This window comes from Electrophorus electricus, chromosome 16 (assembly GCF_013358815.1).
Source record: "Electrophorus electricus isolate fEleEle1 chromosome 16, fEleEle1.pri, whole genome shotgun sequence".
NCBI classification, from domain to species: domain Eukaryota; kingdom Metazoa; phylum Chordata; class Actinopteri; order Gymnotiformes; family Gymnotidae; genus Electrophorus; species Electrophorus electricus.
In genome coordinates, this window is record NC_049550.1 from 15,126,962 (window position 1) to 15,150,620 (window position 23,659).

At 37.4% G+C, this 23,659-nt stretch overlaps 1 protein-coding gene across 1 annotated transcript; it reads right to left on the bottom strand.

The window, feature by feature from the left end:
* Positions 1-513: 513 nt before the first annotated feature.
* On the bottom strand, positions 514-22,870 carry LOC113588432 (adhesion G protein-coupled receptor E3-like). Its single transcript, XM_035534707.1, is given in 14 exon segments — positions 514-662; positions 5,673-5,775; positions 6,224-6,493; positions 11,704-11,764; positions 11,869-12,101; positions 12,211-12,420; positions 17,496-17,675; positions 18,372-18,469; positions 18,682-18,795; positions 20,931-21,120; positions 21,846-21,980; positions 22,222-22,286; positions 22,423-22,584; positions 22,852-22,870. Coding segments are annotated over 14 exon segments (1,989 nt in total).
* Between the last annotated feature and the right edge of the window lie 789 nt (positions 22,871-23,659).

Consider the following 23,659-nt stretch of genomic DNA (forward strand, 5'->3'; position numbering starts at 1 on the left):
ACATATTTTAACATTTTTATTGAGAGAAGTTATTCTGTGCCTGAAGTTTACTTCTAAATTATGTCATTTTATTTTATTTTTTATCCCTATGCATTCAAATTCTATACATGGAATATTACATGTTAAACATGCAGGAAGGTGAATACAAGGAAAGTCATAGGGCTGGAAACAATACATGGTCATGTGTTCAGGAACTGTGTTGTTCCAACATTCCAACATGATCCAACATTCAACCATGATCCACAACCAGTCCCTGCCAACCTTTTGTGCCTACATGCAAAAAGAAGCACACTATCATCTTCATAACAAAGAAAGCTGTACTTGCTTGCCTAAATTACTATGGACCAATAGCTTTCACTTTCAAGAGGCTGGACAAAGAGCTCATCTACTCCTCCCTGCCCTCTGCAATTCCCATAGAATTTCAACAGATCAACACATGATGTGGTATCACATGTCCTGTTACTGAACGCTAGCAAAACTTAACATCTGGTGGTTTTTGAGAGGAAGCAGAATCTAAACTGCAAAGCCCTCTTCATTCACAGGACCCAGGATGAGAGGGTATGTGGTTTCCTCATGTGCCTCCTCATGTGTTTCTACAACAATGAGATCATCCTGGTGGGAAACATCACCACCTGGTAAGGCAGCAGCACCAGCTGTGACCGCTGACAGAGAACGTGGTGAAGCTACATTTTAAGGGTTTTTACCTAAAAGTCCCAATATTAAAACTTGAAATGTGCATGGGCACGTAGAGTCACACATCCATTTATTATAGTGTATTGTAATGTTAGCCCTAGCATGACCCTTGCATGTTGCCAAAACTGAATAAGTGTTTTAAAGCAGGATATTTTTTGAAATAGCCTGGTAAATTAGTTGTAACATAAAAGAAGAAAATTATATTTATCTGACACTTTTTTTCCAAAGCGACTTACAATTATAACAGAGATCAACTTGAGCTCAGGGTTAAGGGCTTTGCTAAGGGGCCCAACAGTGGCAACTTGGCAGTGGTGGGGTTTGCATCAGCAACTTTCTGATTACAAGTCAAGTACTGAACCCAGAGTGAGCTATTCCTCATAACTGTTCAATTACAATTTTATCAACTGGATATCTAACACCAAATGATTTTGAAAATCAGATTTGAATATGCTTGTTAGGTTAACTAGTTAGTCTTCCTAAATTTATATTTACAGCTAACAGTCACTATGGGTCACTATATATATATATATATATATATATATATATATATATATATATATATATATATATATATATATATATATATATATATATATAATTAAAAACAAATATCTATTTATTCATTTTTTTGACAAATTGCGATGAAAATTGGAACTGCTTTCAAAAGAGGAAAACTTTCACATGGGCCAAACCTGACCAGCACCAATACCATGTCCTTAGCTTGCAGTTCATTGTCTGCCACTAGAGTCTTATTGGATTTGTCAAAGGTCTCCAGATAGTTTATTATTCCCCTTCTGAAACGCTTGCACACACCTGTACCTTGTCTTGTCTGTGTATTTAAACCCACGTCAGTGTGTGCAGTGGCGGTGGTCATTGTTGACATAACGTGTCAATGTGGTGTGTTGCTGTTAATGGTAATGTTAAAATCGGCACTCGGGCCACACGCGTTACAATTTCCTGTGTGAATAGACATATAATCCTTGTTATGATACTCGAACACAGACAGCAGAAATATGCCTTTTATCTGTGGTATGATTAACAAATATTTATTCTTTTTTGGGACCTTCAACTGAAACAGCTTACGTATTAACAAATAATGTGGTATTCAAAATAATTCCATTTCCATTGCAAAAAGAGGAGACTTGCACTCACTCACATTTCTCTGGAAACCTTGCACTTCATGATAGTTGTGAATAACTTTGCATGTTTATTATAATACACTGCAGTTTCTTACCTGGAATCTTATTCAGACATCTATAGTGGTAGGTACATTTGCAATGAAGTACACAAGGTTTCCAGAGAAACAGAATATTTCAGGCAGTGGTCCTTCATGCACTATAGGATCTTCCATGTGTTTGTCATCAAAAGAATATTGTTGGAGTATCTTTAGATCTTTGTTTTAATAATTTTGTGAAGTCTTCTACTGTGGGAAATTTACAGATAGAACAGATTTTCAGATTTGATGTGCCCATTCATGACTTCAAATGTAATTTCAGGTGAGGTAAAGTAGGACAAGTGAGAAAATATGAATCTGAGTTTACGAAATGGCAGGTGTCACTTTTGAATCAGGTAAGAGTGGTATGTGAAGTGAGCAAGGTGGTTAACTGTGTGGCTACACAAGCAGGGGACCAGGAAGATGAAGGTGTCATGCTGGGAGCTCAGGAACAAAAAGAGAATCAACATATGGACCAGGATTTTCAAGACAAAAATACCAGAAAGAGAGGGAGGTTTATATGCTGGTTACTTAGTTTCTTTGTTCTAGGAATTTACCATTTGTATACTATGTGGTGATACTCCATTTTGTCCACATTTGTATATGATTTTAGTGATACATAATAGAAAACTACTCTGCTAAAAAAAAACAGCTTGAACCTGTTAATGTCCCAGTAAGAAGTCGATGTGAATTGTATGATCTTTTCTTTAACAATATTAGGTCACACACGTCATCAAAAAAAAAAAAAAATAATAATAAAAAAAAATAATAAAAAATTAAAAGAATTTAAATCTGCAAATACACCCATAACTAATTCAAAAAATATTTTAAAAGTATATTATCTCATATTTTACATTTCATAGCACCAGTACTGGCAGGATTTCCCTCCAAAGAGATAGAGGTTACAATTATAGCTCATGTAATCAACCATAGCCTAACTATCACAGTTATCTATCCTAACTATCACAGTGGTTTACGTGAGCCAATCCACAGTGCCCTCAATAATCCTAGGCTATCCTTGCTAATGGTTCACTGGGGATGATTTCCTGTGTGTGGTAGGTTTCTATTATCATCCTGGTGAATTTGCAACTAATAATCAGTGTTAGATACTGGAGCTTTTCTGTCTTCAGGCACCCAATGCAAAGTCTCTGCCTATCAGCCATATCATATCTTTAATGAAAATGATGATGGATAAGTTAAAAATATCTTTGACATGCAGTGCAGGTGGATCATTCCATATATTTCTTCTCCAAACCAAGCAGTGTCAAAAGAGCAAAAAAGACATACTGCACAATTTGGCAAAGCATAGGTGATGAATCATTAGGGTCAGGCAGTATAAGGACTATATATAGCTGTCACACCCGCAGACCTGAGTGTTTCCCATTTCCCTGGCAACCTAGTCACTTCCGGGTTTTCGTCTATCTCCATGGTTCCCTGTCTGCTCCCCTTTATCCCCAGCTGTTCCTAGTTTGTCCCTAATTGTGGTTCTATGTAAACCTTGTTCCTGCGTCTCTTGTTTATTAGTCATTGTTTTTGTATCTCTTGCTTCTCGTTCACATGTACTTTCTCCCCGCACTCTATATTGTTACTCTGTCTATTTTTGTTTTCCCTGATCATGTTCACTAAGTTTCATTCTGTTCTCTCGTCTGTTGTACTTTCTCTCTGTGTTTTTATCTGCGTAACTTTCCTGTGAGTATTCATCTGTCTTATTCCGCTTTCTTTTCTCATTTGGTTTTCTCCCCATCGCTTCATTTCGGTTTAGGTTACTCTTTCCCTGTTGATATATGCAAGCAGTGTCTGGTTTTCCTTTCAAGTTCTGTGTTTTCATCTTGGATATTGTTTGTTTGTTTATCTTACGTAGCACGGTTCTGTGTAATCCCTGCTTATTCTAATTTTAATACCTCTTCGTTGTTCTCCATTAATGTTTCGTTTATATTTAATTCCCTTGTTCCATAGTTCTCACCCTGTTAGCCTGTTACTCCCATGTTAGCCTGTTTGTTCTTTCTTCTATTCTATATTGTTAGTCTGTGTCTGTTATTAAACATTATGGCTTCCCTATGTAATTCAGTTCAGTATCATGTGTTCGCTCTCCACCTCCCTCGTGTTACAATAGTAGGCAAACTGTATTTGCCCAAAATCCATTCGCAGTTGTATTATCATTCAAATAAAATGTTTTACTCTGGAATGTATATGCAAAATTTGACTTGAAGCAGCAGATTTTATTGAATGAACACAACAAATGACCAATCAGAATCAAGTATTCTACAGATTCGTATAATAATAAACTATATTTTCTAATGAAATAAAATGATGATAAAGAAGACAGCTTATACACACGTGGCAGAAAGTGCTTTATCTCCAATACAGCAGTGACAAAACTGTAGAGAAGCACTCAGCTCAGTGCAGTATGACACTTCTCATGACATCATTAGCACATTGACCAATGAGAGGACAGCAGTACATGTTTGTCCTGTTGGGAATCAACCTCAAGCAGCAAAAGCTTCTTGCCCAGATTTGTTCATACTGATATGAGTCTGAGAACCAGCTACAGAGTTCAGCTTTCTTTCTGTGCCTGAAAAATTAAGGTTGAATGATGAATTGATTCTTTTCATTTCATATCTATACTGTCACTGACTGGTCAAAATTTCAATGTTTGTTGTGGAAACAGGCTTCTGTGAACAAGTTTTAGTCAAGTACAGTGACTGTGCTGACATTGTCTTTGTGTTGGATGATATCCAACAATCTTCACCTCATGCTGGAGAACTTAATAAAGACAGCAAAGAAGACCACACAAGAACTACAGATAGATTTATCCATGAGGAAAGTTAATGAACAATGTATTTCAAACTGTATCATGTTCATGAAAGACCATGGTTCTTCTACACAGAACTAAGACGCAAACATCACATAGAAGAAAGAGAATAGTTGCACCCCACTTAGCTAATAGGTTTGACCTTTCATATTTGGATGTTTGGACACTTCTTGCTGAGCCTTAACCAAGTTAGTAATTAAGCTTTTGATCATTAGTGTGTCAATAAACATATTTTAAACTCTTTTACTCTGTGTTTATTAACAAAGGAATAATCCAAGAATTGTTACATAATATTCTTATTACCGCATTACAAATCTACAGTTACATATTTTGAGAAATAAGTGTAGAGCTTCTTTCAAATGTTAAAAACTGACAACTAAAATACAAATAAAACATGTTTATTTGATAACTCAAGAAAAAATTAACAGATAATTCAGAAATTGAACAGAAATTCAAATACATAAACAGCATAAAACCCCTAAAAATTGCACATTACATGCTGTTTTTACATGGCTTCTATGGGCATACACTGAAATTCATTACTTTCATTATAGATCTGCATGAGCTGACGTAAGAAGTTATGAACAGTTAAGGTTCAAATTAAAGGTTTATAGTAAGATCAGAGTTTAGTAGGGTTAGCTTTTCATAAATGTTTTTCTTTCTTTTTTAATAATTATAAAAAACAAATAAGTTCACATGTTATGAATTCTGTGTGAGACAAGATTGTCTAATTTTTCTTTCTTAAATTTGATGTTCATTCTCCCTACAGATTTAGCTATCCACAATAAATTAATTAAAAACAGAAATGAAAATTAAAAAAAAGCTCATAAATCTTTTTGAAGTGTAAAGTGTAGACTACCTTATTCTTTAAAACCACATAGATGTAGTATGTTTTCATCCTTGTCTATGATAATTGAAGATGATTAATATGCAAACCCTGATTTTATTTGCTACATGAAGGTGAAGCAACCTGCTGTGTCCTCTGGTCAGTTGGTTTGGCAGCAGGCTTTTTGAAGAGGCACAAACCAAGCAGGAACCTCTTGTACTGCTGCCTGATCTGAAAAGAGAAGAGCAGGGACAGGGCAGAATGCTCAAAGAGTGTTTCCACATGGAGTTTGAACAAGGTGTTTCTATGGGGTGTTTCTTGTGAGTCAAGGTCCCTTCCTCTACCCCTTCACCGACTGGCTTTGTGTATGATTTACTGTACTTTAATATGTCTCCATGTGCAGTCTGTTTGCTCCCATATTCCCTTATATTGCCACTCCCCCAGTTAAATATATTAAGGTTAATACATTCTGTTCTCAGAATAATTGAATGCAGAACAAATTTGAATGCGCTTACAAATGTTGTAGACTGGAAACAGTTAAACATTTTGATAAAGTGGTCTTTTTTACCTTCATTATTTTTATTTACTCTCTTAAATTGTAACACCTTTATACAGAGTGTGTGATAAATACTTGTTGCAAGGATGGCATGCAAGTGAGTGAGGATAGGTGATGACTGACCTCTTGGTTGAAGACACAGTGGATCAGAAAGATGAAGGTGCCCTGCTGGGAGTTGAGAACCAGGAATAGGATCTCCACCACCTCACTGCTGCTTGTAAAGAACCCCAGGATCCAGGTACAACCCAGGATGACAAACTGGGCTAGAGTTTTGAATATGATTTGCTTGATGAGCTTTTTTGTAATGTTATGGTTCTGCAAAATCTCCCTGTCCTGGTGCTTCAGAGTGCAGGTGATGATGACAACAATAACGATGAAGAGTATCACATTTGACTGCACACAAATGAGAGAACATTTATCTAATTAATGAAACTGCAACAACCCAGCACAACCCTCAACAGGAAGTTATGTATCAAGTTATCTATCTATCTATCTATCTATCTATCTATCTATCTATCTATCTATCTATCTATCTATCTATCTATCTATCTATCTATCTATCTATCTATCTATCTATCTATCTATCTATTCCCCAATTGCTCTCCTCTGAATGGTCATTTTCCTTCAAGCCACGATGCTCTACCAGAGACCTGGGAGCTTGAGGGTCCTGTGTAATATCTTACCTGTTCCCAGAACTGAACTCTTTTTGACAGAAATCTGGGATGTTGTTCCTGGGATCTGCCAGAGCCATTCTCCCAGTTTGAGGGACACAGCCCCCAGTGTTCCAATTACCATGGGAATCACTGTTGCCTTCACCTTCCAAATCTTTTCTAGCGCTTCTTTCAGCCATTGGTATTTTTCAAGCTTTTCATATTCCTTGTTCCTGATGTTGCCAGCATTTGGGATTGTCCCATCTATCACTATGGCCCTCTTCTGCTGTTTATCCACCACTACTATATCCAGCTGGTTAGCCATTAATATCTTTTTGTGGCATTCCACATACACTCTCCTTGCTAGCATCTTGACTTGATATTTGCTGGATTGTCTCAGGGGCATCTTTGCACAGCCTGCTTTGGGTTCCTGCCTGGTGTGGTAGATCAATGCCTCTATTGATCATGTATTCAGAACTTGTTCCTGTATTGCCAGGATTCATGCCTCTTTGTTGTCTTTCAACCCAGCCTTTTCCAGCCATTGGTAGGATTTCTTCATATCAGCCACTTCCACTCTTTGCCAGTGGTACATATCATGCAGGAGTTTATCCTCTCATGATGGTCCCTGCTCTTCTTAATTTCAATACTCCTTGGATTTCTGATGTCCGAGTTACTTATTGAGACTGTAAACTAAGTGGAAGGAGTGGGGCCAAAGTCTAATGAGCATCAGAGCCACTATTCAGGATGAAACAACCAAGGTCCAGGAGTACACCAGCATGATGGCTCCAAGAGATGAAGTGCTGGATTTGGGATGAAACCCTTCATGCATTGTGAGGAGTTTCCTTGACTTGATGGCTTCTATCTCCTCCTTAGGCCATCATATTTTGCCAGCGGGGTATCTGATGACTGGCAGAGCATAGGTGTTGATAGCCAGACCTTGTTCCTCCCATTCAGCTGACTTCTCAGGACTTGCCTCACTTAAATACTTGGCTGTAGCTGCCTTACTTGTGACTTGTTCATGATTCCCATTTGCCTGTGAGATCCCAAGGTACTTTTAGCTGATCTTTACATCTGTTATATTTCCTTCTGGTAGTGTGATCCCCTCTACTTGGTGCCCAACTTTCAGTGTTTGTCTGAGTTACACAGCATTTACCAGCATCACTGTGAGGTGAACTCTACACAGCTCCATTGTTCATACAGATTCTTATGAATTAATCAATCTACCACCCAAAGAAAGACTAGTGTGACACCTGTGATTCACACAGAGCAGATAATGTGGAAGAGGAAATGTAGCAGCACAACTTCCTGTCTTGTATGGGTCTGGAGAATCTTCTTCTTTAGCCAAAGCTGCAGGTAGCATCCTGCTATTACAAAACCATGTTGTATGTGCACAAAGTCACTCTCTAGAACATGGCCAACCATAGCAGCACCTGTTATGTATGGCATAAAGGAGATGGAGAACAGCCTGCTAACAAATTTGCCTCTTGCATCACTGATTACCTTTATCAGCACCAGCATACATGTTGTGGAGTGATGGCTATGGGTATCAGGACTGTAAAACTCTTCTGGCAAATGCCCCCTTCATTTTGCACTGACCAAGAAGAAGGTCCTAATACAGAAATACCTTGAACACACAATCAAAAGGAGTCTGACACAGTCCACAATGTCATAGAAAGATGACTAAAACATCCAGGCATTTATGTCCCAGCAGAATATATCATTCATGTGAAGAAATCCCAGACAAAGCCAGCACCACTAGAAGTGAAAGATTTGGATCATGTCTTCTTCTCTGATTTCAGCAAGCTGAATCTTTGCAGATTCCTTCATCCAGGAACAAGTAGTGGAGATGTCACTGTACCGTAGCTTAGGTGTGAGAAATACAATGTCAATGGTACCATGGAGTACAATTTATAAATTATAAATTATATATATATATATATATATATAATCTTCATATTCACATTCTGCAGATCAGACTGCTTGTCACTGGTTTTATTAGCAGTGCAGAATCCTTGAATCCTTGTTACAATTTTAAAGCACCCTCTTCTCATTGAAACCAAACTACCCTACAACACAAAATATCTTTTGCTAAAGTTTCAGAAACTTCAAAATAAAAAAAAATAAAATAAAATCTGTGCAATACTGCTGTAAAATAGCTTAATGCGATAGTTAAGGAAATAGCAAGAGAGTTATTCCATTTGGCCAGTCCAACTGAGTTTAGGTTATCAGGTTTGCTGAGAAATCAGGCATAGTGGAATTCAAATGTCAGTATCATGAGTTTTCAATCTTTCACTATTTCACTTTAGCATGTTCCTAATGTTTTGCCTTGCTGAAGGTTTATTAGAGTTTATATGCTGTATCTTTTGCTTTTCCAATATACTTCATTCAGTTTCTAGCAAATATATTAAAAATATATTTATTTCAAGAGAGGTGACATGTAATGTATTTTATACATAACATGACTAATGAACATTCAAATAAAAAAAAAAATTCAAAACATCTTTTTTCATAAACAATCACTATTGACAATTATATAAAAACTCTGAGTCTTTGAAACTGGCTCGAGATATCTGTTTAAAATGAATCTGGTTGAGGTTTGTGAAAATGATGAAACAGTGGTGATAATTAACCCAAAGGTTTTCAAATCAAACTCCAAAAAATGGTATGAAAAAAAATGGTAAAAATCTTGTAAGTCCATTTAATATGCATGTGTCTCTGTAAATAATTAAAACAGGGTTATTGTGACTACATTCGAATCATCATCATCTGATCCACGCAAGCTCTTCACTATTTTTTCTTCTCTCCTTAATCCTCCCCCTCCCCCTCCTTCCTCATCTCTTACTCCAGATGATTTCACTGCCTTCTTTGAGGAGGTTGCAGCAATCCTCCAGTCCTTTTCCTCTGTTCCCTCTGTTCCGACCAACGTGCATTCCCCAACATCCAACTCTCTAACTTTTTCTCCTTTCTCCACAGATGAAATTCTTCAACTCCTAACTTCCAGCAATCCGACGACATGTCTGCTGGATCCAATTCCTTCTGCTCTGTTCCAGACAATCGCAAGAGATCTGCTTCCTTTCATCTCTGTCATCATCAACAACTTCTTATCTTCTGGATACGTGCCTACTGCATTCAAAACTGCCAGGGTGGTACCAATCCTCAAGAAGGCCACACTTGACAGCTCCAGCGTTACCAACTACAGACTGGTATCACTTCTCTCTTTCCTCTCAAAAGGCCTTGAATGAGCAGTTTATAATCAATTGTTTCTTTTTCTCACCCTTAACCAGCTGCATGATCCCAATCAGTCTGCCTACAAACCGGCACATTCTACAGAAACGGACCTCATAGCAGTGACTGAGAAACTTCATGCCACTAAAGCTGCCAAACAGTCATCTGTTTTGATTCTTCTAGACCTTTCAGCAGCCTTTCATACAGTGGACCACAACATTCTTCTCTCTGTTCTTTCCAGGCTTGGTGTGATTGGCTCTGCTTGGAAATGGTTTCAGTCCTATCTGGATGGATACAGGTGACATGGAAAGGATCCACATCCAAACCGTGTAGACTCTCTACTGGTGTTCCACAAGGCTCAGTATTGGGACCCCTTCTCTTCTCTTTGTATACTGGATCTCTTGGTAATGTAATATCTTCTCATGGTTTCTCCTACCACTGCTATGCCGATGACACTCAATTATTTCTTTCTTTTCCACCCTCTGACATGCAGGTCTCCAGACGTATCTCGGCATTCTTGACTGACATTGCGTCATGGATGACAGACCACCACTTGAAGTGCAACCCCAGTAAAACTGAACTTCTGTTCATCCCAGTTCCTCCGAACCCTTACCATGACCCCACTGTTTCCTTTGAGAACTCCCTGGTATCACCATCTGAAGCTGCCCATAGCCTGGGTGTAAATTTGGACATCCAGTTGTCATTCTCAACTCATGTTTCTAATCTAACATGGTCTTGCAGATTCCTGCTTCTAACATATGAAGGATTCAACTCTTTCTTTCATAGGAAGCTACCCAGGTGCTTGTGCAGTCTATTGTGATCTCAAAGCTAGACTACTGCAACTCGCTACTTGCTGGTCCTACTCTAAGAGCCATCAAACCTCTACAACTTGTCCAGAATGCAGCAGCACGACTGGTCTTCAATCTTCCGAAGTTCACATGTTACTCCACTGCTGCGCTCCCTTCATTGGCTCCCTGTAGCTGCACGCATCAGATTTAAAACCTTGATGCTTGCCTACAAAGCCAAAAATGGACCAGCCCCTTCATACATGAGGTCAATGGTCAACGCCCGATCTGTACCTCGAGTACTTCGAACCTCAAGTACGGCTCAGCTTGAAATACCTTGCTTCAGGTCTCATGGACGATAAGCATCGAGACTGTCCTGGCCCCAAGATAGTGGAATGAACTCCCACTTGCTGTCTGGACAGCAGATTCCCTTGCAGTCTTCAAACACAGACTGAAGACCCATCTATTTGCAAAATATTTAAAGGACATCTGACACTGCTCCCTTATTGACTAACTAATTTAATACTTATTGTAGGGCACTGTTTATGTTTTTTTAACAAACTCTAGCACTTATTGTTTATAGCACTTATCATTGTTTAAGATAGACCTTATGTATTTTGCACTTCTAGGTATCAGCATTCATCCCTGTATTCTACAGTATTCTAGTTCATTGGTATGTTTAATTCTAACCTACTATACTGTACTTGGATATATTCTATGAATAAATGACAAAACACTTTTGTAAGTCGCTCTGGATAAGAGCATCTGCTAAATGCCGTAAACATAAACTACAATCTCTTGAAAAGTAAACCTTCCATCTTTCTGAAAGTTCTATGATTTTTTTAAACATTTAGATTGTTTTTCCTTCTTTGAAGTTACTGTTTTAGAGATGCAAGTTTTTCTTCTGATAGCAGCAACAATATAAAACATCCAAAGTACTTACTGTGAGAATAAAACAAACAGGACCCAGAAAACCCCAGATGTCATCTTTCTTAAGCCAGCAACTACATATAGATGGCAAGAGTGCATATGATAACATGTTCTTTTTCCTGATCAATAAATTGTTATTTTAAATTAACTTTAACTTAAATTAACATTCTACACTCACTTTTCATTGCCATATCCATCAGGAAACAGTCCAGCCGACACACCCACTATAGTCAGTGGAATAGCATATCCAAGTATAATTAGATATTTCCAGCTAAGCACCTCCTCCTGCTTTGATCTGATCTTTGATAGGTTCTTTACAGCTATAAAGAGCAGCACAGCCTGTATAAACATCCACACAAATGAAGAGAGAAAGAGGAATTGCAGAACACCTGCTAATGCAGCACACAACAGCTGGAGAGAGAGAGAGAGAGAGAGAGAGAGAGAGAGAGAGAGAGATGTAAGGTCATATTTCACATTGGTAGGGATATATATAGGTATGTATTTAGATATAAGCATTCACCTTGTTAGGATGTATGTCCTGCAGGAATTGTTGTGTGATGAGGAAAAGGAGATGAGCTAGAAATAGGCTTATACACAGGTTGATCAGAGAGATTTTGGTCATTCTTTCATGCCTTTGACAAAGGACAAGGCTCAAAAAAGCCAAGCTCAGGAACACCAGTCCTACTGGCTCAGCAATAGTATATAGTAACACCATAGAGGGACCATCAATCTAGAAAACAACAGTGCATTAAATGCATTATTAATGGTACAGTGAGCATTATGTGGTGCGTTCAGTAAACTAGTGTCTTCTTTATAGGTGCCTTACATTGGCACTGGACTTTCCTCAGATGTTTCTGACACCAGTGAAATCAGTGCAAGTGGAGACATTGTAAGAAATACTTTTAACAGCTAGTCACACTCAAACACATCTAAAACCTCTTTACCAAAGAAATAAGAATACAAATAACGCCAGTTATGATCATCCAAAACAGCCTCCCCAAAAACCTAAATTAGAATGCAATAAATTGTGTTTTATCAGTTTTATTTTTAGAATCATATGGTATTTTGAAACAAATGCTACTTCAGCCTGGGGTTTCTTTACATACCAACAACATCTTATGGTGCAATCTCATTTTTATATATTTCTATATATGTAGTCGTGGCCAAAATTTGAGACTGACACAACTTTTGGTTTTCACAAAGTTTACTGTCTCAGTTTTTATATATATATTTTTGGATCCTTTTGTCAGATGTTTGGTACAGTGAAGTACAAGTATAAGCAAGTTTTTTTTTTTTTTTTTTTAACTTTTTATTGAAAAATAAATTCAGTTAAAGCAAAGATTAATATTTACCGTATTGACCCTTGACTAAAAAACACAATAAAAACACAATAAATTATAATGCCATTACAAAGGAGGGGCCAACAGTCTTTCTCATGGACAGAAACCAGGCACTCAGAAGGAAAACTTAAGCTGGTGGAATGTGCATTTATGTTAACAATGGCTGGTGCATGAACACAAACTCTACTAGGATGATGAATCCTAGTAATAAAACATATTAGCCCAGACAGCGCACATATTATTGCTGGGGACTTCAACCAAGCCAACCTAAAATCAGTATTGCCCCACTCCTAACAAAATGTACACTTTGCAACCAGAGTACAAAAGACATAGGACCAGATTTATATGAATTTAAAGCAGTCCCTGTCACGTCTACAGACCTGAGCATTTAGTTAGATCTCGTTTGTCCTCGCTCATTGTGTTTCTGGTAAGATTCCGTTTGTCCTAGCGCCTAGCTTCTCTGTGTTTAGTTACATCTCGTTTGTCTTCGTGCATGTGTTTAGTTGTCTCCCATGTAATCCCGCTTCCCATTCCTCGCCCCACGTTCATATATATGTTTTCTCCCCACGCTCTCTGTTTAGTTATCCTCGCTGTTTATGTTGCTTTATTTGTCTAGCTCCTCTTATGTTTGTCTGGTTAGTTTTTGTTCTAGTCAGCATTGTTAGTCTGTGTCTGTTAATAAACACATTTCATTATTATATCCCTTATATTATGGCTTCCCTGGTTAATTCAGTGTTACATAACATCCTGCACATCGGCAATTCACAAGTGTGTTCGCTCTCCACCCATCCCGTGTTACAGTCCCCCACTCCCACCCTGGAAATGCGGACCATCTCTCCATAATGCTGACCCCAGCCTACAAGCCATTGCTTACTAGGAGTAAACCAGCAGTAAAGCAGATACGATCCTGGCTGGTAAGAGCAGTATCAGCACTCCAAGACTGCTTTGAGTGTACAGATTTGAATATGTTCTCAGAGGCAGCCACATCCAGTCTACACAGTAACATAGCAGAGTATGCATAGACTGTGACCGGGTTAATATCAAAGTCAAAGATTAATATCAAACATCACCAGATGTGTGAACCAAACACTATGGCTCACTAGAGGGTTGCATATGAACCTGAAATAAAGGAACAACACTTTCAAGTCAGGAGAAAAACATGCACTCATGTTGTCAAGAGTTAACCTGAATCATAGTGTGAGGGCATATGGACAGAAAATACAGAACCAATTCAACAACCAGTTCAGCAACAAAATGACCCAAGACATTATGACAAGGCATTCAGACCATCCTGGAGTACAAACACCACACATCATGATGTGATAACAACCCTGAATTTCTAAACGAACTCAGCTTATATTTCAGTAGATTCAAGGAGATGAGCACCACCAAAACAGCAAGAAATCCCTACAAGCTTTGAAACAGAAGGTTAAACACTATGCCTAGATCAAGATGATGTCAGGAAGACCCTTCAAAGAGTTAGCCCATGGAGCGCAACAGGTCCAGACAACATACCAGGAAGAGCATTCAGGGAATGTGAGGATCAGCTGACACAAGTTCTCATAGATATGTACAACACTTCTCTGCACCAGACTATAGTTCCAAAGTGCTTTAAGACCATCACAATCACACCTCTGCCAAAGAAATCACTATCAACAGGAAAGGAAATTTAAAATGTCCTGCAACATTTGACAAGCTCCAGAATGCATACCAACCAAATCTCTTCACAGATGATGCTATAGCAGCAACACTTCACTTGAGGCTGGCTTACCTAGAAAACAAAGTTATGTTTGGTTGCATTTTCAGTTCTGCCATCAATACAATAATTCCTCAGCCCCTAGTGAGGAAACTGGATTTACTAGGCATTGAAACTTCACTATGCAATTGTATATTGAACTTCCACACACAGGACAGACCACAGTCTGTACAAGTCGGGACAAACACATCGAGACCCATCAATACAATGCCAGGTTTCTCCCAGGGCTGTGTCTTGAGCCCCCTACTGTTCACTCTGACTCGTGACTATGAGGCAAAGTCCAACACGAACCACATAATTAAATTTGCTGATGATGCAACAGTGGAGAGACTTATCAGCAAGGATGATGAATCAAGCTACAGGGAGGAAGTGAACCAACTCGTGGCATGGTGCAAGGATAACAACTTGTCAACAAGTTGTCAACAAAACAAAAAAAATTATAGTTGACTTCAAGAAGAAACATACAGAGAACATCCCTCTCATGATGCAAGGGATTCCAGTAGAACAAGTGAACAGCACTAAGTTCCTTGGAGTAATTATCACAGATGATCTCATCTGGAACACGCATGCCATCTCCACTGTGAAAATCAGAGGAGCACCTCAACTTCCTCTTGAGGATGAGAAGAGCCAATGTGCCCCTTCCAATCTTAACAACACTTTACAGAGGTGCCATAGAGAGTATCCTGACCAGCAGCGTTCCTGCCTGGGTATGGCAGCTGCACTGTAACTGACCAAAAATCTCTCCAAAGGATAATGATGGATGCAGAGAGAATCATTAAAACCCCACTCCCATCAGTTCAAAAACTCCACAGACAATGCTGCTGCAGCAGAACTACAAAGATAATCTGAGACGCAACACATCCTGTTTATAATCTGTTTAGCCTGCTGCCCTCCAGCAAATGCTCCCACAGTGTGAGGTGTAGGATGGCAAGACTCAGAGATTAATTTTATTTATCCACCCTTGGTTTATTTTTTCATGGGGATGAGTGATTTTTATGGGCATTTATGACATTTCCAAGAGCCCTCCTATTGGAACTCTGATAAACTGAGCCCAGAGTTGGAAAGGGGGATGACAAAGAAATCTGTCTTTACCTGTCTGTCTGCAATGGTGACAACAGGGTTCTTGGTAACAGAACTTTTCATAGGGAATACAATATTATAAAGCCTTATTTTATTTATTTATGGAAATCTCTCACATGAGTTTGGTGATTAGGCAAAGCACCAAAGTGCTATTAGCTTTATGGGTGCAAGTTATCACCATACGAGTTAAATGGCATGATCAGTTTCTTTCGATTGCTTGGTGAGCAGTAATAATTATGTGCAGACTCTACTGAGACCAAGCTGTGTATTGTCATGAGATAATTGAAAAATGTGGTTCATTGTATATGGAAGAAAATTTCTCACCAGATTTTGAAATTTAAAAGTAACTTAATTTCTAGCACTGACATGTTTTGCTTTGATTTTTTTTTTCGTGAATTCAACTCTTCAAACTTTCAGTAATTCATTTTCACTTTTATTTTTCAGTGTTCACAAATTCAGAATCAAATTCAAGTTAAAAACAATATATTTTCAACTTATATTGGATAAGCAATCATTTCTGTCACAAATTGAACCAACATCCAGCAAAGTTATACTCTATTTATTATTTGACTGTGATGCTGTCACGACTGGCCATGTTTCTATGGTTTTCTTGTCTCACATTTTTGTTTTGCTTTACTTACTTCTTGTGGTTTCATTTTCTCCACCCCTCATGTGCACCTGTGCCTTGTTTAACTCTTATTACTTCATGTATTTAAGCCCTGTGTTAAATCTTGTTGCTGTTCATTGGAAGTCGAGCCACTGTTTGTTCATTTTAGCCACTGTATGCAAGTCAAGTTTGTTAATCGTAGCCTCTATTGTGTTTATGTTAATGCATGCATTCATTTATCCTAGCCCCTTTGTTATAGCCTGCATCCCCTGTTTGCCCCCAATAAATCTCTTCTCCACACATCCACCTCCTAACCGCTCACTGTTACAGATGCTCATTATATATTTTCCAAATTCCTTTCATATTGTTTGAGCTTTTTATCTCAAAAAGGAAATGTACTTAATTTCTTAATAACCACCATTATAATAATTATTATTATTATCATAATTATTAAACTTTGTCCTTTTATTTTTGATACTAGCTCTTGTATTTTTTTACTGTCTACACTACTGGGTAACCTCAAGCCTGAGTAAAAGGCCATGTTCTCCCATCCAGGTAGAACAGAAACAGGGCAGTTAGGTGTAATGTGATTGCATTTTCAATGAAAAGTCAGCTGCAGTTACATTTAGGTAGTTTTCCATCTAATAGATGGGTCAGTCACACTTTAAAAAAAAAAGACTCCTTTCTATTATCCACTGGATGTCCTCTTAGCTAAACTGAGTTTGTTTCTGTGACATCCATGCAGTCTTCCTCTCTGCTTTTTCCATTGATTTAACATGACTGTAAGTGAGGTTAATTTGTCATTTGTATATTTCAACACAGCACTGAGTGTTGATGACAGAAGGAAATAGGGGTATGTTAGCTTTATTTCACATTAATTGAAATGTATAAATAAATGGTGTGAAGGAACTTAGGTGTGAAGCATACAGTTTTATAAATTCTGAAAGTTTTGTGCATATATGCTTGCCTAAGGTCATGTGTATGCCATGTCTTAAGTGTTAAAATTACACATGATTTCCTACACTAAACTTTTAGTCTCTTACCTTTGAGTCATCTATTTGCATGAGGAGAGCGAAGGTCCCTGGTTGGACAGAAGAGCACACTGTGTAACTGTCATTCTTCTGGATGATGTTACAAGAACCCTCAACCCATTTAGTGTCTTTCCAGGCTACACAGGATGTGTTACAACCATTCTGATACTCCTAAGCCATTTACATAAAAAAGAGATCATATGTAATTGTTAAAAAAAATCTTGCCAAAACAAGACAATGATGGCTTAAACAGAGGGTGTCAGCAGAAGTGCAGTCAATGTCACCATCACATACTTCTAAATAGCTTTAAAGATGTAACTGAGCGTTCATTTCGTCAATGTATATATTAAACAGTGTGGCCATTCACAAAACTTTTAGATGGCTACTGTGCGGTATAGATTGCCAGAGACTGTAGTCCTGGAAATTGGTAACTCAAAGCTGGGTATACTACAAATAGTACAAAGAAGTCAAATGCTACAGTCAAATAAGAGTTCTCTTATTTTACTACGCATCTCCAAAGTGTGTGCGTGTGCATGCGTGCGTGTGCGTGTGTGTGCATGTTTTGCAGTTTTCCTGTTTGTCATTTCCTGTTTGTCACTGATTAAACTTATAGTGGGTGCTACCTCTTGAACTATGTTTTTGATTTCATGTTTTTGATGTTTTTGATTTCATGTTTGCTCTTAACTTCCTTTTAAGGTATTTTTGTTCTAGTTGTTTTGTTCACCTATTTAAACATTTATAGAAATAATTTATATAAATTAGAATTATTTTCACATAATTAAAACTCACATCAGGATTTTTCACTGTAAAATTGTACTTTTGTATGGTACTTCGATTTTTATTGGTTTGTGGCAACATGATTGTTACCACAATGGACATCATGGTTTTCACTAAGCTGGTATTTTTGTCAGGTTTCAGCATACTTGACATGTTGGTGTAGCTCATGAAAACCACATCAGCTGATCCTAAAATAAAGCAAATATTTAAAAAAAACAACAACAACAAAAAAACAATATTTAATCTGCATCTCCTGAGTATTTACAGATTAAACAGGACTGTACTATCCCTTTCCATGCAGTGAGCCTTAATAAGGTAAGAAACTAAGATTTATAGTAAGATGTGGATTCCATAAAAACAGACACTGACCAATGGTGAAAACAAAAAGTTGTTACTTTACCATTGTTATGCTTTGAAATTGCAATGAGGTCAATATCCAAGAAAGCAGTGCTTGTGTTGAGTTGGGGGATTTTTGTCAGTGTAGTATCTGGTCCAACCACAAATACTCCAATGTCTAGATTGAAACCACAAATTGATCAAGCAAGTTGATCTCATGAAATATCAAATGTCTATTGTTTCAGAATTTTATGGTGACATAAGGGGAAACCCCCTAAGCCAAAGATCAACTGATCATGAATCCTATAATACTATGATTATTAAAAATATTTCATATATGATATATTTACCATATATAAATATGATTTATAATCAAAGTATTTTTCATATAAAGTAATATTTTTACGTTATCCCTTTCAGATGCTTAAGTTTGTATTTGACAAGTACAGCATTTGGCAGAGTCTTTGTCTGGAGTGACTTGCAGCATTATTTTGTCTATGTCAGATACATATCCTCCTGTGACAATAGTGGTCAGTGTTCAGAATACTATTAGGCTAAAGCTATGGCTAGAATGAAAAAGCAGTAAAAGTAAAGGGGTAGTTATATAAAACATGACAGTGAAGAGGTGAGTCTTCAGTCTTCGTTTGACAGATTTTGGCTGGAATGGAAGTTTATTCCACCGATAGAGAATAGTCCTGATGCATGTCTTCTTTGTGTCTTGAGGGAAATTATCAAATTGTACTAGAGGCTTGAAGGCAGCGTGATGCACAACAGAGTTTGATTAATGCTTTTAGCTTTATGGGAGCTGGTCCACTTATGGCTTTGTAGGTGAGCATCAGAGTTTTAAACCTGATGCAGACTGCTACAGGGAACCAACACAGCAAAGAAGTGACATGGGAGAACTACAGTAGCTTGATAAACAAGTGGTGCAGTTGTATTCTGGATGAGTTGCAGGGGTGTGATGGCACAGAGGGGATGGCCTGCCAGGTGCAATTTGTAGCAGTCCAATCCTGCGATGACTGAACAAGCACCTGAGTGGCTTTTATAGAGAGAAATAAACAGATTTTCCTGATGTTGAGGAGAAAACTGCATGACCGAGTCAAGTAAGCATTTTGGTTAGCCAGTAGCACCCAAGGTTGTGTGCCTTGTTAGTTGGGATTTGATGCACAGATCTTGCACTGAGTTGCCAATTTAAGTACACACCTCACTCTTACAAAAATTGTACATTCCAAGACATTTGCAACATGACTGCTTTGCGTGGTGTAAATCAGGCAGACTGGGTTTTCTGGAATAAATGAACAACTGAAAAACCTTAGTAATGATCTTAATGACTTTGGACATGGCATTATAGTTGACAATAGTCATGCCAGTTCCTGCATCTCCTAAATAGAGGCTGTCCTAGATCTTTCACCCACAGCCAATACAAGGGTTTACTTAGAATGGAGTTAAACACACAAAACTACCACCGTTAGCTGGTGAACTTGTTGCAGGAATCCATGTGTCCTATATTACCTATTTTCCTTTATGTATGCTGATTTCTGACTTTCATGCTAATTTTAACATGTACAGTGCATATGTTCTTACAGGTTTTTACACTTAGGCCTGTTTGAGTTTTTTTTTTTTTTTAATCATTATTCCATGCCTTGGTCTAATGTTTTTCTGTTGCAGAACCCTCCAAGGTTAGTTGATACCAATCTATGATGCATTTGGCAAGGACCTATAGGGCCAAATTCCTCCACCAAGTTCTTGTCTATACTGAATAGTTGGAGTGCTAGACTTCTGCTGAAAATGCAGATCAAAAGATAATCAAAGTCCACAAAAAGCATTGAGAAGATGAGGATCAATACAGTCTCCTGACACATCTTTGACTTTCTATCACTGTGGGAACAAACAGCTTGTGGATTGGAGGGGGCAATTTATATACAAATGGAATGTAATACATTTTTAGATAACATTCTGCACATTAGGATGAGGTGGAAAGCACTGTCCTATTTATAGCAACTTTGAAATGTAAACCATTCCATCTCATTCAACATTTCTGCGCAATGCATTCAGCATTTTATTGAATCTTTGCCAGGTAAAGTCACAGTATTTGCCAGGTCAATGGAGTCAGATTAACTGATTGTATATTACATGGATATGTTTAGTGTTAAGTGTAGTTTATAGGGATATGCGATTCTTTGCATATGGAGAGCATTTGTTACGGTATATTTGAAATGTTGGGGGTGAGTTACTCTTCAAGCTGTTTGCATGAAAGAAGTGCTGCTGTGGTGTTCAGTTTAGCCTAGTTTTATTAGTTATGTTTTGCTTTACCTAAAGTTGGGAGAATGATGCTGGTGGAGTAGTTGGTGTCTGTTTTGATGTTTCTCACCATTATTGACACCAAATTCTCAGTGGCTTTAAGGATAGAGTTCCCATAGCATGCCCGCTTACTTGGTGTAGTAAATGCACTGTCCAAAAGGTTTGTAGAATTTTGTATTGTAGTCAGAATGTAGATCATGACCTAACCAAACACAAGGAAGATTTGTATGAGATCCAAACAAAACTGCTCAAACACAGATGTATTAAGTAAATGACTGAGCCAAATGTTCCTCACATTTTGTGGTATCACATTAGCGGTGCTATACTGAGATTGGTTCAGGAGAATCAGTAAACAGTCTAGTGTGGAATTCTAGAACAAAGAACAAAGAACAAACCTAGAACAAAAAATAAGCCTAGAGCAAAAAGTATTTCACTGTTTTATACTGTGGAGTATAACTGTCATTTTTAAAAAGCATGATTATTCAAATTGTTTGTTATTGGGCACTTTGTCCTCTATACATACCTGGCATGTTTGAGGTTGTGGAATTTGGAAATCTGAAAATCAAAGTTATGTTGGTTTATACATGCTCAAAATGCTAATTAAAACAATTCTGTAGATAGCTATGCAGAGTATACAGGCAAGATTTTTGAGACAGGGATCTTGATAAATGTAGCCAAATGCACTGATCAAGAGGCAAATCTTTAAAAATACTGTTGGCCACCACATTTCATTACTGCTATGATTCAATTAAGAGATTAATACAGTTTCAAATGTGTTCATATAAAACTTTGAGCATCTTAACATGGATCAACAATTATGTCACAACATTTATTTATTTATTTTTTATGTTGGACTTGCACAAAATGATTTATACCTTGCATTGCAACCTCCTCGATATTTCAAGCAGATTAAAGAAGAAACAGCACCTGTACATCCATAAGAGTCCCTTGTTGGCAGGAATCCATCAGGTATGGAGAGTCCAGAATTGCATCCACAGCTACCATCCACAGGATTACACTGAGCATACTCACCACAGGAAGATGCACTGCAGGATGAATGGCCTGCAGAGACACAAACATTAAAAAAAAAGTGTAAAAAATATATATATTGTAAAATTAGCAAACACAAGACCCCATATCTAGTTTATCAGCATTGCTTGGTAGCACTGGAAAAAATGATTTAAGGATAGGATGAAAATTATTTAAGATATTATTGGAATTAAGAATGAATGCCTTTAAATGGTTGTGGTTTCATGACATGTCAATATTTTAGCAATCATGTAAGGATTGTAAAATAACTCACGTGTAATGTAAGTTCCATTGCTTGGTTCCAGATAGTAGAGGATAACTCCTCCTCCACAATCGAGTCTGGATAAAATTTTATCAGTGGTGGAACAATCTATAACTGTATTACTGACATTTTTGACATTACTATATATAACTATATTATTGTCACATTGAGAGATGTCAAAGGTTATGCAATCTTTGATGGTTCCAGTGTTACTCTCAGTCTTGAGGCCATCATTCTTGTCTCCAGCAATACCAGTGAAACGATACCACCCATTCACCAATTTAATGTCACTCGTTGGCCAGCCAAGGTTTGAGGAGAAACTGAAGCCAATGTTACGCCATGGGTCAGACAGAGTGGTATAATTTGTGCAGACATCTGAGGAACATAATTAGATATAAACATTCATACTATAGGCTTATTGCTATTATCATGCTTGCATAAATGGTGATATTGAAGTATTCTCAAATAACGGAAGGTGTTAATGCCTTAAACTTTTTGGCTAGTGACAATGAAAATAGGATAAATAGAAAAATGTGTGTATATGCAGATAGAGAGAAATATCTTTATGTTGCTACAGACCAAACAGATAAAATCCACTTAAATGATTTACTTAAAAATAAGTTAATTATGCATTCTACTTACCACCAATAACACCACTCATGACTGTACTTAATAGGATGACAGTGGCTACTGGTGAAGAGACAAATAATTATTTATATTGACAATTGTCATATACTGGATTTGCATATGTGTGCAATTTTCAGGCTATTATAATTGGATTATATTATTTTCTACATTAGGAAAATAGTATACCAGTTATATCCAGTCACCTAAACCAAATTTGTTAACTGTAGTGGCAAAATAAAAACACTCAAATCATTGAAGAATTTCCTACCTTATGGCTGAATTTTACACTACCTGAATTAGCAACATGGACCAACAAATAAAGGTAAAAGAATATTTGTGTTTTCTGTGTATTTTTATTATTTTTTTTTATCAGATTGCAGACTTCCTTCAAAAATAGTCCTTTGATATTTTAAATCCTTATTTCCTCATGTCAAATTCCATATATTTTTCAAATGTATTTACTTTTTAGTCTATCCTGCTACGCATGTGCTATTATCCTCCTTTTCCTCATCTTGCCTATATGAGTTAGCAGATTGCTGACACTTGCAAAACTCTATAGCAAAAACATTGCTTTTGAAGCCAACAACAAAACATAGCTTTTGAAGCCAACTAGAATATCCTTTTCTAGTTGAAAATATGGGTATGGCATAAAATAGGCATAGAGGAGAATTATAAACAACAGATATGCAAATCAACCATCTTTTCAATAAAAGTTAAAAGTTTCCAACACCAATTTCATGCCCACCACTCCCCCACCTCTCTTAGAGAATAAGGTTAAGATTAAAATGCTTACTTGCCAAAAGGGGAATTATGTTTCTGTTCA